The sequence below is a fragment of the Stomoxys calcitrans genome, chromosome 1 (genome assembly GCF_963082655.1).
Source record: "Stomoxys calcitrans chromosome 1, idStoCalc2.1, whole genome shotgun sequence".
Taxonomy (NCBI): domain Eukaryota; kingdom Metazoa; phylum Arthropoda; class Insecta; order Diptera; family Muscidae; genus Stomoxys; species Stomoxys calcitrans.
This window is the reverse complement of record NC_081552.1, coordinates 243742018-243757499: the sequence shown is the minus strand read 5'-3', so window position 1 is coordinate 243757499 and position 15482 is coordinate 243742018. Positions and strand designations below refer to the sequence as shown.

The following is a 15482-nucleotide window of genomic DNA, read 5'->3' as shown; positions in this document are numbered from 1 at the left end:
AATTTCATATTAACTGCATTATTAAACCGTTCCTAAACTTTGTTCATAAGCAGAGAATATGTTCAGAAAAAAATCGAAATTATACTTTTACATTTTTAGAATTATTATTCTTTTTATAGCATACATAAAGCCAACAACTGTCAGGGCGACTTCTAAACCGCAACCCATAATGCCATAATACTACCGAGCCAAAGATTATGTTCAAGTTACAACTCAAGTGAACACATCCAATTCCATTTCAATTTTAATCTTGTCAAGGTTCGAAACAATGTTGCCCAACACAACAACGTTGATTGGCGACACTGATGATGACGATGATGATGATGGCGATGACGATGACGATGTTTAAGACAAAGATTTCAGTTATTATTAACCATAGTACATGAAAATGAAAAGCCAAGAATATATGATATTTAACATTTGTGGGAAGGCAGCTTCATCACAGCCTTTCTAAGATTTATATGAAACTAAACAAAAGATTCCCCAGCAAGTAGTGGAACTAGCTAAAATAAAAATTTTCCATTTTTTTGCGACTTCTTTGCAGCTTAAAATTCCATTTACGGTAACATTCAATCTGAGAGCTCGTGATTTGGTGGTGGACATACAAAAGAAGACACTCAAGGTGGGCCTTAAAGGTCACGAGCCCATTATCAACGGCCAGTTGTGTGCCGAAGTCAAAGTTGAGGACTCTGTGTGGGTTTTACAAGACAGCAAGACAGTGCAAATAACTTTGGAGAAGGTATGATGTTGAAAAACTGAAAACTCCAAAAACCATTTCCCAAGACTTGATAATTAAAAGTGTGAAATTAATTTGTATTCTCTTTGTTGTGTTTTTTGTTGTTCCACAGGTTAACAAAATGAATTGGTGGGATCGTTTGGTAATGACCGATCCACCCATTTCTACGCGTAAAATCAATCCCGAACCCTCTAAACTATCCGACTTGGAGGGCGAGACTCGCAGTTTGGTGGAGAAAATGATGTACGATCAGAGGCAAAAGGAAATGGGCCTGCCCACCAGCGATGATCGCAAGAAAATGGAGATTATGGAACAGTAAGTGGATACTTTTTGATTATAGTTCTAATGCTAATTTCATTGTTATGCCGCCAAGCATGCCAAATTGTAGATGCTACACTCATAGATAAGAAGATCACCTAGAATGGCCTACAGCGAATTGCCAGAACTTTCCCACCCATCTCACGAGGAATTGTGTAACAACGCATTAAGTTTGCCTTAGCAAACTTCTTATACAAAGACCATTATGGCTTGCTTGCTGTGTTAATAACAAAAGTGAAACTAGTTGTTATGAATATTTATGGAGGTCTGTCTGAACTGTCAGTTTCGTTTGCTAATAAATGACCCTCTTGAGCGATAGAGATATTAAATCAGAATTTTGATTTAATTTTGATTCTGAATTTCAAAGACACAATTTCTGTGAAATTTTCTCTAAAGACAAAATTTCAGTGAAATTTTCTCTAAAGACAAAATTTCAGTGAAATTTTCTCTAAAGACAAAATTTCAGTGAAATTTTCTCTAAAGACAAAATTTCAGTGAAATTTTCTCTAAAGACAAAATTTCAGTGAAATTTTCTCTAAAGACAAAATTTCAGTGAAATTTTCTCTAAAGACAAAATTTCAGTGAAATTTTCTCTGAAGACAAAATTTTAAATGAAATTTTCTCTAAAGACAAAATTTTAAATGAAATTTTCTCTAAAGACAAAATTTCAGTGTAATTTTCTCTAAAGACAAAATTTCAGTGTAATTTTCTCTAAAGACAAAATTTCAGTGAAATTTTCTCTAAAGACAAAATTTCAGTGAAATTTTATGAAATTTTTGCCTTTAGAGAAAAGACAAAAGACAAAAAAAAAAATTCACTGAAATTTTGTCTTTAGAAAAAATTTCACTGAAATTTTGTCTTTAGAAAAAATTTCACTGAAATTTTGTCTTTAGAGAAAATTTCAGTGAAATTTTCTCTTAGGACAAAATTTCAGTGAAATTTTCTCTAAAGACAAAATTTCAATGAAACTTTCTCTAAAGACAAAATTTCAATGAAATTTTCTCTAAGGACAAAATTTCAATGAAATTTTCTCTAAAGGCAAAATTTCAACGAAATTTTCTCTAAAGACAAAATTTCAGTGAAATTTTCTCTAAAGACAAAATTTCAGTGAAATTTTTTCTAAAGACAAAATTTCAGTGAAATTTTCTTTAAAGAAAAAATGTCAGTGAAATTTTCTCTAAAGAAAAAATTTTAGTGAAATTTTATCTAAAGACAAAATTTCAGTAAAATTTTCTCTAAAGACAAAATTTCAGTGAAATTTTCTCTAAAGACAAAATTACAGTGAAATTTTCTCTAAAGACAAAATTTCAGTGAAATTTTCTCTTAGGACAAAATTTCAGTGAAATTTTCTCTAAAGAAAAAATTTCAGTGAAATTTTCTCTAAAGACAAACTTTCAGTGAAATTTTCTCTAAAGGCAAAATTTCAGTGAAATTTTCTCTAAAGGCAAAATTTCAGTGAAATTTTCTCTAAAGGCAAAATTTCAGTGAAATTTTTTCTAAAGACAAAATTTCAGTGAAAATTTTCACTAAAAACAAAATTTCAGTGAAATTTTCTCTAAAGACAAAATTACAGTGAAATTTTCTCTAAAGACAAAATTTCAGTGAAATTTTCTCTTAGGACAAAATTTCAGTGAAATTTTCTCTAAAGACAAAATTTCAGTGAAATTTTCTCTAAAGACAAAATTTCAATGAAATTTTCTCTAAAGACAAAATTTCAATGAAATTTTCTCTAAAGGCAAAATTTCAACGAAATTTTCTCTAAAGACAAAATTTCAGTGAAATTTTCTTTAAAGAAAAAATTTCAGTGAAATTTTCTCTAAAGACAAAATTTCAGTGAAATTTTCTCTAAAGACAAAATTTTAGTGAAATTTTCTCTAAAGACAAAATTTCAGTGAAATTTTCTCTAAAGACAAAATTTCAGTGAAATTTTCTCTAAAGACAAAATTTCAGTGAAATTTTCTCTAAAGACAAAATTTCAGTGAAATTTTCTCTAAAGACAAAATTTCAGTGAAATTTTCTCTAAAGACAAAATTTCAGTGAAATTTTCTCTAAAGACAAAATTTCAGTGAAATTTTCTCTAAAGACAAAATTTCAGTGAAATTTTCTCTAAAGACAAAATTTCAGTGAAATTTTCTCTGAAGACAAAATTTTAAATGAAATTTTCTCTAAAGACAAAATTTTAAATGAAATTTTCTCTAAAGACAAAATTTCAGTGTAATTTTCTCTAAAGACAAAATTTCAGTGAAATTTTCTCTAAAGACAAAATTTCAGTGAAATTTTATGAAATTTTTGCCTTTAGAGAAAAGACAAAAGACAAAAAAAAAATTCACTGAAATTTTGTCTTTAGAAAAAATTTCACTGAAATTTTGTCTTTAGAAAAAATTTCACTGAAATTTTGTCTTTAGAGAAAATTTCAGTGAAATTTTCTCTTAGGACAAAATTTCAGTGAAATTTTCTCTAAAGACAAAAATTCAATGAAACTTTCTCTAAAGACAAAATTTCAATGAAATTTTCTCTAAGGACAAAATTTCAATGAAATTTTCTCTAAAGGCAAAATTTCAACGAAATTTTCTCTAAAGACAAAATTTCAGTGAAATTTTCTCTAAAGACAAAATTTCAGTGAAATTTTTTCTAAAGACAAAATTTCAGTGAAATTTTCTTTAAAGAAAAAATGTCAGTGAAATTTTCTCTAAAGAAAAAATTTTAGTGAAATTTTATCTAAAGACAAAATTTCAGTAAAATTTTCTCTAAAGACAAAATTTCAGTGAAATTTTCTCTAAAGACAAAATTACAGTGAAATTTTCTCTAAAGACAAAATTTCAGTGAAATTTTCTCTTAGGACAAAATTTCAGTGAAATTTTCTCTAAAGAAAAAATTTCAGTGAAATTTTCTCTAAAGACAAACTTTCAGTGAAATTTTCTCTAAAGGCAAAATTTCAGTGAAATTTTCTCTAAAGGCAAAATTTCAGTGAAATTTTCTCTAAAGGCAAAATTTCAGTGAAATTTTTTCTAAAGACAAAATTTCAGTGAAAATTTTCACTAAAAACAAAATTTCAGTGAAATTTTCTCTAAAGACAAAATTACAGTGAAATTTTCTCTAAAGACAAAATTACAGTGAAATTTTCTCTAAAGACAACATTTCAGTGAAATTTTCTCTTAGGACAAAATTTCAGTGAAATTTTCTCTAAAGACAAAATTTCAGTGAAATTTTCTCTAAAGACAAAATTTCAATGAAATTTTCTCTAAAGACAAAATTTCAATGAAATTTTCTCTAAAGGCAAAATTTCAACGAAATTTTCTCTAAAGACAAAATTTCAGTGAAATTTTCTTTAAAGAAAAAATTTCAGTGAAATTTTCTCTAAAGACAAAATTTCAGTGAAATTTTCTCTAAAGACAAAATTTCAGTGAAATTTTCTCTAAAGACAAAATTTTAGTGAAATTTTCTCTAAAGACAAAATTTCAGTGAAATTTTCTCTAAAGACAAAATTTCAGTGAAATTTTCTCTAAAGACAAAATTTCAGTGAAATTTTCTCTAAAGACAAAATTTCAGTGAAATTTTCTCTAAAGACAAAATTTCAGTGAAATTTTCTCTAAAGACAAAATTTCAGTGAAATTTTCTCTAAAGACAAAATTTCAGTGAAATTTTCTCTAAAGACAAAATTTCAGTAAAATTTTCTCTAAAGACAAAATTTCAGTGAAATTTTCTCTAAAGGCAAAATTTCAGTGAAATTTTCTCTAAAGACAAAATTTCAGTGAAATTTTTTATAAAGACAAAATTTCAGTGAAATTTTTTCTAAAGGCAAAATTTCAGTGAAATTTTTTCTAAAGACAAAATTTCAGTGAAATTTTTTCTAAAGACAAAATTTCAGTGAAATTTTTTCTAAAGACAAAATTTCAGTGAAATTTTTTCTAAAGACAAAATTTCAGTGAAATTTTTTCTAAAGACAAAATTTCAGTGAAATTTTTTCTAAAGACAAAATTTCAGTGAAATTTTTTCTAAAGACAAAATTTCAGTGAAATTTTTTCTAAAGACAAAATTTCAGTGAAATTTTTTCTAAAGACAAAATTTCAGTGAAATTTTCTCTAAAGACAAAATTTCAGTGAATTTTTTTGTAAAAACAAAATTTCAGTGAAATTTTTTCTAAACAAAATTTTAGTGAAATTTTTTCTAAAGACAAAAAAATGAAATTTTCTCTAAAGAAAAGATTTCAGTGAAATTTTCTCTAAAGAAAAGATTTCAGTGAAATTTTCTCTAAAGAAAAGATTTCAGTGAAATTTTCTCTAAAGAAAAAATTTCAGTGAAATTTTCTCTAAAGAAAAAATTTCCGTGAAATTTTCTCTAAAGAAAAAATTTCACTGAAATTTTCTCTAAAGACAAACTAAAGACAAAAATTTTGTCTTTAGAGAAAATTCCGAGATTATTTCACTGAAATTTTGTCTTTAGAGAAAATTTCACTGAAATTTTGTCTTTAGAAAAAATTTCACTGAAATTTTGTCTTTAGAGAAAATTTCACTGAAATTTTGTCTTTAGAGAAAATTTCACTGAAATTTTGTCTTTAGAAAAAATTTCACTGAAATTTTGTCTTTAGAGAAAATTTCACTGAAATTTTGTCTTTAGAGAAAATTTCACTGAAATTTTGTCTTTAGAGAAAATTTCACTGAAAATTTGTCTTTAGAAAAAATTTCACTGAAATTTTGTCTTTAGAGAAAATTTCACTGAAATTTGGCATTTCTGTCGAAACGTTGTAGTCGCTCAATCCACCTGAGAGTGAGAGTAAGGTTGTGGCTCTGGATATCTCCAAGGCATTTGATAGGATCTAGCACCACTATCAAAGCTTGTTGCATTTGGTGTCGATTTATTTCGAGCTTTCTCAGAGATCGCACTAAACGAGTCGTTATGGATGGGTTCTCATCCAATGAGCAAAAATTGACCGCAGGTCTACCCCAGGGCTCTGTCCTTTTTCCTTCTCTTTTTCCTTTTTTCATCAACGATCTGTTGAGTCAGACATCGAATCCGATCTACTCATTTCCCCTCCCTCCAATCCTAATTTCTATTCACCAACGCAATGTGATGCATTCATAGGGGACATCCCCTTCGTGTTGGCTGATAGAAAAAAAAAGAAATAAAAAAAATTTGGAATTCTAATGAAAGGTATTTGAGGACTTAATACGATTATGATAAGTTTTCAAATTTGGACCATGTCGAATGCGAAGCTCACCGTGCCAGGTGGTTTTCTTCAAAGACAATATTTTGGTAAATCCTAGTGGATCTTCTTTAAAGACAATTATTCAGTGAAATTTTCATTTTCCTCATTGAATAAAAGTTTCTACAGAAACAACATTTCAATTAAATCTTCTGATCTTACAATGCATTGTTTTCTTCTTCTCTCATTTCAGGTTTAAGAAACAACATCCCGAATTAGATTTCTCGAAATGCAAATTTAACTAAGTATCAACTTTGTGCGGTTTAGACAAACACAATTCTAACAAATGTCCTTAATTTCCTTGAAATAGCCCTATGACCATATGGTTCGTGTTATGTGAGCATGATGAAGGATATTTATCTCTTCACTGTATTTTTATGTATTTAAATGCCTCCTTATGATTTTTTATCAAACCAAACTATTTGGGTATGTTTTTTTCATCTTTTCCTCCATCTGTCTTTTGCAGACCATTATATTCTTAGTTCTATACTTTTAGCATTTCTTTATACTTGAAAAAATAATAAAAATAAAATTTTTACTTAAAAAAAAACTACAAAATATTATTTTTAAATAAAATGTATATTAAAATGAAAATAATTTTTTTTTATTTAAATGTGGGTTAATCCTTTGAAAGGCGGTTGTAGGTACTGGATTGAACCGATGAAATATTGGGTTGCCCAAAAAGTAATTGCGGATTTTTCATATAGTCGGCGTTGACAAATTTTTTCATAGCTTCTGACTCTGTAATTGCATTCTTTCTTCTGTCAGTTATCAGCTGTTACTTTTAGCTTGCTTTAGAAAAAAAGTGTAAAAAAAGTATGTTTGATTAAAGTTCATTCTAAGTTTTATTAAAAATGCATTTACTTTCTTTTAAAAAATCCGCAATTACTTTTTCGGCAACCCAATATTTCATGGTCAAGGACTGCCGCCTCAGTGTATAATATTCCTCTACAACAACAATAACATTTCAATGTGGTTAAAAAAAACAACAACAAATAAACTAAACGGAAACATTTTATAACAAAATATTTTGAAAAACGTGGTGGAATATGGAGATCGGGAAGACATGTAAAGAAATGAAACATGCCAAACAATGCCGGGCCGAATCTTATATACCCTCCACCATGGATCGCATTTGTCGAGTTCTTTTCCCGGCATCTCTTCTTAGGCAAAAAAAGGATGTAAGAAAAGATTTGCTCTGCTATTAGAGCGATATCAAGATATGGTCCGGTTTGGACCACAATTAAATTATATGTTGGAGACCTGTGTAAGTGTCAGCCAATTCGAATAAGAATTGCGCCCTTTGGGGGCTCAAGAAGTAAAATAGAGAGATCGATTTATATGGGAGCTGTATCGGGCTATAGACCGATTCAGACCATAATAAACACGTATGTTGATGGTCAAGAGAGGATCCGTCGTACAAAATATCAGGCAAATCGGATAATAATTGCGACCTCTAGAGGCTCAAGGAGTCAAGATCCCAGATCGCTGTATATGGCAGCTATATCAGGTTATCAACCGATTTGAACATTATTTGACATAGTTGTTGAAAGTAAGAAAAAAATACGTCTTTCAAAATTTTAGCCAAATCGGATAGAATTGCGCCCTCTAGAAGCTCAAGAAGTCAAGACCCAAGCTCGCTTTATATGGCAGCTATATCAGGTTATGAACCGATTTGAACCATACTTGGAACAGTTATCGGATATCATAACAAAACACGTCGTGAAAAATTTCATTCCAATCGGATAAGAATTGCGCCCTTTAGAGGCTCAAGAAGGCAAGACCCAAGATCGGTTTATATGACAGCTATATCAGGTTATGGACCGATTTGAAACATACTGGGCACAGTTGTTGGATATCAACACAAAACACGTCGTGCAAAATTTCATTCCAATCGGATAAGAATTACGCCCTCTATAGGCTGAAGAAGTCAAGACCCAAGATCGGTTTATATGGCAGCTATATCAGGTTATGGACCGATTTGAACACGTCGTGCAAAATTTCATTCCAATCGGATAAGAATTGCGTCCTCTAGAGGTTGAAGAAGTCAAGACCCAAGATCGGTTTATATGGCAGCTATATCAGGTTATGAACCGATTTGAACCATACCTGGCGCAGTTGTTGGATATCAGCACAAAACACGTCGTGCAAAATTTCATTCCAATCGGTTAAGAATTGCGCACTCTAGAGGCTCAAGAAATCAAGACTCAAGATCGGTTTATATGTCAGCTATATCAAAACATGGAACGAAATGGCCCATTAACAATACCAACCGACCTACACTAATTAGAAGTATTTGTGCAAAATTTCAAGTGGCTAGCTTTACTCCTTTGGAAGTTAGCGTGCTATCCACAGACGGACGGACTTGGCTATATCGACATCTACTTTAGGGGTCTCAGACGAATATTTCGAATAGTTACAAACAGAATGACGAAATTAGTATACACCCATCCTAAGGTAGAGGGTATAACAACAGAGGTAAGCATGTCCGCCTATGACGCTGAAGGCCTTGGTTCGAATCCTGGCAGAAACATTAGAACATTTTTCAGCGGTGACATTTCTGAGCTACTTTGCCATGTATAAACTTTTCCCCCAAAGAGGTGTGGCTCTGCGGCACGCCGTTCGGACTTGGCTATAAAAATGAGGTCCGTTAGCATTGAGCTTAAAATTGAATCGGACAGCACTCATTGATTTGTGAGAAGTTTGGCTCAGTTCTTTGATGGAATGTTCATGGGCATTTGCATTGGACTACAAGCTTAGACAAATTAAAGTGTATAGAAAGAAGTTCTTCCTCTGTTATCAACCAACACCCAGGGGATGTCCCCTGCATTACTAGGAAGTCGATTCCACATACAAACGGTTTTGGCCAAATAAGAATTCTCTCTATAATGCATTGCCCGGTCCGCTGGCCAAATCAATTACAAACGGGTGTGAGTTCCTGGAATGTCTAGTATTTCTGACAAACATCCTGACATCAGGAATAAGAAGACGAATATCAGATAAACACACACCATGGAAGTACCGATAGAACAGCGTCAAACAACCCACATTGCGACGATGTTCAAGAAAGGCAATAGAGTTGGATATCCTACTGTCCCTATACCGTTGATAGACAGAGATGATCGTAATGGTTCAGCGAATCGTTTGTGTGACAACAAGCAGCACTGAGTCTTCCGTATATTAAAATCTGCTCGATTCATTCGACCCCACTCGGAAATGGCCAAAAAATCCTGGCAGAGTGTATCATCCATAACCCGCCTCTTGTCCTCAATCTCTCGAAGACTCGGCCTATGGTCGAATGAATATGAATGCCACAGGCTACTGTCATCGGCGAATGAGTAGACTGGATTCGAAGTCTGACCCAATAGATCGTCAATGAAAATCAGAAAAAGGGAAGCGGAAAGGACAAAGCCCTGGGATAGACCTGGGTCAATTTATGCTCATCGGATGAGAACCCATCTAAAACAACTCGTATAGTGTGATCTCTGAGAAAGCCCGATATAAATCGAACGTAATTACTACCGACTCCAAAAGCCACAAGCTTTGATAAAAGTGCACCGTACCAGACTCTATCAAATGCCTTGGAGATATCCAGAGCCACGACCTTATTCTCACCAAACTGATGGATAGGGGAAAGGACAGAGCCTTGTGGCACACCTGCGCGGTCAATGTATACTCATCTGATGAGAACCCATCTACAACAACTCGTATAGTGCGATATCTGAGAAAGCGCGAAATAAATCGAACGAAGTTATTACCGACTCCAAAAGCCACAAGCTTTGATTAAAGTGTACCGTGTCAAACCCTATCAAATGCCTTGGAGATATCCAGAGCCACGACTTTACTCCATCGTTGCGACAAAAATGCCATTAGGTCTCCCGTAGAGCGATTTCTGAGGAACCCATACTGTCTGTCGCTATGAAGGCCATTGGACGCGTAAGTATTTGACAAGATGATGGTTAACCATACTCTCCATAACCTAGGAGAGCGCGCAATTGGCCGGTAATTCGCAGTGCTGTTCGCCCCACCTTTTTTAGGGATGGGCTGAACGTTCGCAACCTTCCAACGTGCCGGGAAAACTCCCGCACGGTAAGCAAGAGTTTGAAAAGGTTGCATAGTGGACGAGCAAGCGTTGAAGAACAATTACAAAGGACAAGTGTTGATATACTGTCCGGGCCGGGGGATTTATTAACGTCGAGATCCGCAAGAACCCTTTGTTTCAGGACCTTGTTCCTTCTTCTGACTTTAACACAGAAGCAAATGTGCGGATGATCTATAAATGTTTTTAAATATGACATCAATTATTTTATTTCAAATTTAAAGATTCATGTCAATCGCCAAATACTGGTAACTTGTTTCATTCATTGAATTTTTGAAACGCCAGAGACAAGTACCAATCCTTTTTCAAACAAAGGTATTTATGATACAGTTGAACCTCGATTATCCGGGTGTCTATTAACCGGTTACCCCAGCTAACCGACATGCTATGCTTTTGATTTTAAACCTCTATTCACCGTTCTTCACCTCTATTATCTGTGCGAGAATAATGCTCCCTCTATTAATTCCAGAAATTTCAGAGTCAGATGTAATGCTGCAGGTACATCGCATACAAATAAATCTACGCAAACAAAAAATACACGCTCAAAAACAAATAACACTTCATAAGTACTATAAATAATTATATTGGGTTGCCCAAAAAGTAATTGCGGATTTTTTTAAAAGAAAGTAAATGCATTTTTAATAAAACTTAGAATGAACTTTAATCAAATATACTTTTTTTACACTTTTTTTTCTAAAGCAAGCTAAAAGTAACAGCTGATAACTGACGGAAGAAAGAATGCAATTACAGAGTCACAAGCTGTGAAAAAATTTGTCAACGCCGACTATATGAAAAATCCGCAATTACTTTTTGGGCAACCCAATATATGACATATAGTATATTTATTTTAAAACGCTATAGATACCGATGTATGTATATAACATCATAGAACTCTGTATGGTATTGAAAGGAATCAATTAATGACATTAAAAAAAAATCTGTTAATTCTGTTTTTCGATTTTCTGTGCTAAGCTCGGTCCCGAGCGGGTCGGATAATCGAGGTTTAACTGTACTTTACTTTTTCCTATTCGGGATGTGTCCTTCGGGATAAATGTGTGTGAATACCCAGATACACAAAATTCGGTTTAATCACAATAATTAATTGACCCAATTAATTTGTTAGTTAGTCTGTTTCAATCACGAAAATGAAGCATCAATCACCGTTTTCGAAAAAAGTAATTGAAACAAGCAAAAGCGTGCAAAGTTCGGCCGGGCCGAATCTTATATACCCTCCACTATAAATCGCATTTGTCAAGTTCTTTGAGTGACTTTTTCAAATAGAATAATAAAAGTCATAGAAAAATACCATCTCCAAATTTCATGCAAATCGAGTAATAACTGTGCCCTCCAAAAGCTTCAAAAAGTCAAACTGGGAGATCGGTCTATATGGCAGCTATGTCAGGTTATATACCGATTTAGACCATGCTTGGAACAGGGAGATCGTTTTATATGGCGGCTGTATCAGGATATGTACCGATTAAGACCATACTTGACACAGTTGTTGGAAGTCAAAATAAAACAAAATGGGATAAGAATTGCGCCCTCTAGAGGCTGCAGAAGTCAAGACCCAAGATCAGCTATATCAGGTTATTGAGCGATTTGAACCATTCCAAGCATAGTTGTTGCAAGTCATAACGAAACACATCATGCAAAATTTCAGCAAAATCGTATAGGAATTGCGCCCTCTAGAGGCTCAAGAAGTCTCATCGGCAGTTCGGTTCATATAGCGGCTATATCAGGTTATGGACTTATTTAGACCTACTTGTCCCAGTTGTTGGGAGTCATGCTAGAACACTTCATGCAAAAATTTCAGCCAAATCGGATAAGAATTGCGCCCTCTAGAAGTCAAGACCCAAGGTCGGTTTATGAGGCAGCTATATCAGGTAATCAACCGATTTTGACACAGTTGTTCAATTTTGTAGAACAAAATATTGGTTTTTTTTTGGCAGCTATATCCAAATATAGACTGATATGAACCATATAGGACACGGACGTTCAAAAACCCAAAAACCTTAGTCGCTGTGTCAAATTTCAGCGAAATCGGATAATAAGTGCGTCTTTTATGGGGGGGGGTCAAGATTTTAAATCGAGAGATCGTTCTACATGGCAACTATATACAAATCGTGATCGATCTAGGCCAAATTGCAGAAATATGTCGAGGGGCTTAACCCAACTCACTGTCCCAAATTTCGGTGAAATCAGACAATAAATGCGCCTTTTATGGGCCCAAAACCTTAATTGGAGAGATCGGTCTATATGATAGCTATATGCAAATCTGGATTGATCTGTGCCATATTGCAGAAGTATGTCGAGGGGCTTAACCCAACTCACTGTCCCAAATTTCGGTGAAATCGGACAATAAATGTGCCTTTTATGGAACCAAATCCTTAAATCGAGAGTTCGTTCTATATGACAGCTATAACCAAATCTGCACTGATCTGTGCCATATTGCAGAAGTATGTCGAGGGGCTTAACCCAACTCACTGTCCCAAATTTCGGTGAAATCGGACAATAAATGCGCCTTTTATGGGTCCAACACCTTAAATCGAGAGATTCGTTTATACAGAAGCTATGTCCGAATCTGGACCGATCTGGGCCAAATTGAAGAAGGCTGTTGAAGGGTCTAGCACAACTCAATGTTCCAAATCCCAGCAAAATCGGACAATTAATGTGTCAATTATGGCTCTAACACCTTAAATCGGCGGATCGGTCTTTATGGGGGCTATATCAGAATATAGTCCAATATAGCCCATCGTAGGCCTTAACCTGCTAATGGACAATCTGTGCAATGTTTCAGCTCAATATCTCTATTTTTAAAGACTGAGCGTGATTTCAACAGATAGACGGACGCACAAATGGGTGGACACGCGGACGGACATGGCGATCAAGAATGTATATCTTTTATAGGGCCGCAAATGGATATTTCGATGTGTTGCAAATGGAATGACAAAATGAATATACCCCCATCCTTTGGTGGTGGGTATAAAACTCATATTATTATTGAATCAAATAATTGGAAACAAGTTAATTGGGTTGCCCAAAAAGTAATTGCGGATTTTTTTTAAAAAAAAAGTAAATGCATTTTTAATAATATTTAGAATGAATTTTAATGAAATATACTATTTTAAAAGTAACAGCTGATAACTGACAGAAGAAGGAATGCAATTAGAGAGTCACAAGCCGTTGAAAAAATTTGTCAACGCCGACTATATGAAAAATCCGCAATTACTTTTTGGGCAACCAATATATTAAAAATTTAATTGAACATTTTCTTACGATTTTTTTTTCTGTGTATGTTCCCTTAAAATACAATTTTAATTTATTTTTTCCCATCGATGACTAATATTGCATTTATTTGTGTTTTGTTGTACAAAATGCCCATAACATTTATCAATAGGATGAGCCTTTGTCTGGCAAACAGCCACATTATCGCCATTCATCTTGGCATTGTCATCGAATGCAAATTTATGATGGACAATCATAAATGAAACCAAAAAAAAAAAAAAACAAAGAAGAAGAAATAACAGTGAAAGTTAAAAAGATTATAACTAAGGAGAGCGCACAAAAACAAAATTCAATCAAATGTCTTTGTTGATTAAATATCAAAATGATGGTGTTTGTGGTGATGCCAATGCTAAATCTGCTGCTGTTGTTGCTGCCATTGATGATAATGATAATGGTGATGATGATAGGTTTTAAATTAATAGCAGCTGACACAACAAATCAATATTTTCGTATTTATCTTCCTGTGATTAATGTTATCTAATTATTTATATTTATTAAAAAACACACACACACACTCGCACTCGCACTCGCACACACACACAAACACACTCGCACACAATTTTAAAACAAAAGGAAAGTCCCATAAGCATATGGTGCTATCTCCTGCATAGATCGTTTGGGCGATGAGTAATTCTACACAAAATGATCCATCGCCAATACATGATACAATCTTTGAAAAATTTGCAACTCCTTCAATGTCCATGAGAGGTGGAAATGCAAAATGGAATTTATTACAATAATCAACAAAAGCAGTCATCTTGTCAGTTGATGGTTTTAACTGTGAGTTCGTTCCAGAGGTCATTAAACTTTGCTAAACTTTTGCTATTTTTTTTAAAGAAATTATTTCAATTTTAAACAAATTTTGACTGATTACATCTTAAAAGAGCTTCTAATGCCACAAAGTTAATGACTTTCTTAAATAATTAAAAAAAAAATTAAATATTTATCTTCAAAATTTGTGACATTTTATCTTGGTGCCCGTTGATGGCCAGGCGAGTGCAACGACACAAAAATTGGGCCTGTGTTCATAGATTTAATTAAGGGTCACCTACCTACGACTAAGGCATGTTGGCAACGATTCTGATTGGTTTTAACTAAGCAAAGCATCGAATATGCACCTGAACTGTCCCAAGTCTGTACCTGAACGGTACAGTATATACACAGATGGATGTGATAGAAAAGTAGAAGGCCGACATTATCGGCTTACAGGGAGCGTGTCAAATAGGGAAAGCTTTTACAGCAACACCAAAAGGTGACGCGTTGTATTACAGCTGCCCTGATACAAGACTGTGGCTGTGGATGACATTAACACAGATGGATGAGAGGCTGGCCACAATTCGCAAACACACAAACACAAGTAAGAGGGTGCTAAGTTCGGCCGGGCCGAATCTTAAATGCCCTCCACCATGGATAGCATTAGGCGAGTTCTTTGCGCGGCATCTCTTTTCAGGCAAAACAAAGAATAATGAATAAGAACTGCTATATGAAGTTATAGTCTGATTCGGACCATAAATGAATTGAATGACAGTCCATTCGGATAAGAATTCCGACTTGTAGAATTCCGACTCAAGAAGCAAAATCGGGAGATCAGTTTTTATGGGAGCTGTATCAAGCTATTGATCGATTCAGACCATATTAGATACGTATGACTTTCAACATGAGAGAAGACGTTGTACAAAATTTCTGGCAAATCGGATGACAATTGCGCCCTCTAGAGGCTCAAGAAGTCAAGACCTAAGATGGGTTTATATGGCAGCCATATCAGGTTATAGACCGATTTGCGCCATACTTCGCACAGTTGTTGGAAGTGATTTCAAAACACTATGTGCGAAATTTCAGTC

The 15482-nt window shown here is 33.8% G+C and overlaps 1 protein-coding gene across 1 annotated transcript in view; it reads left to right on the top strand.

Annotated features, from left to right (window-relative positions):
* Nucleotides 1-6529, top strand: part of LOC106092767 (nuclear migration protein nudC) — a 108341-nt gene extending 101812 nt beyond the window's left edge. The window contains exons 4-6 of the mRNA XM_059361101.1: nt 545-739; nt 849-1051; nt 6451-6529. Coding sequence (XP_059217084.1) covers nt 545-739; nt 849-1051; nt 6451-6502 — 450 coding nt within the window. The 3' untranslated portion in view covers nt 6503-6529. The remainder of the gene's footprint in view (nt 1-544; nt 740-848; nt 1052-6450) is intronic.
* Nucleotides 6530-15482: the final 8953 nt, after the last annotated feature.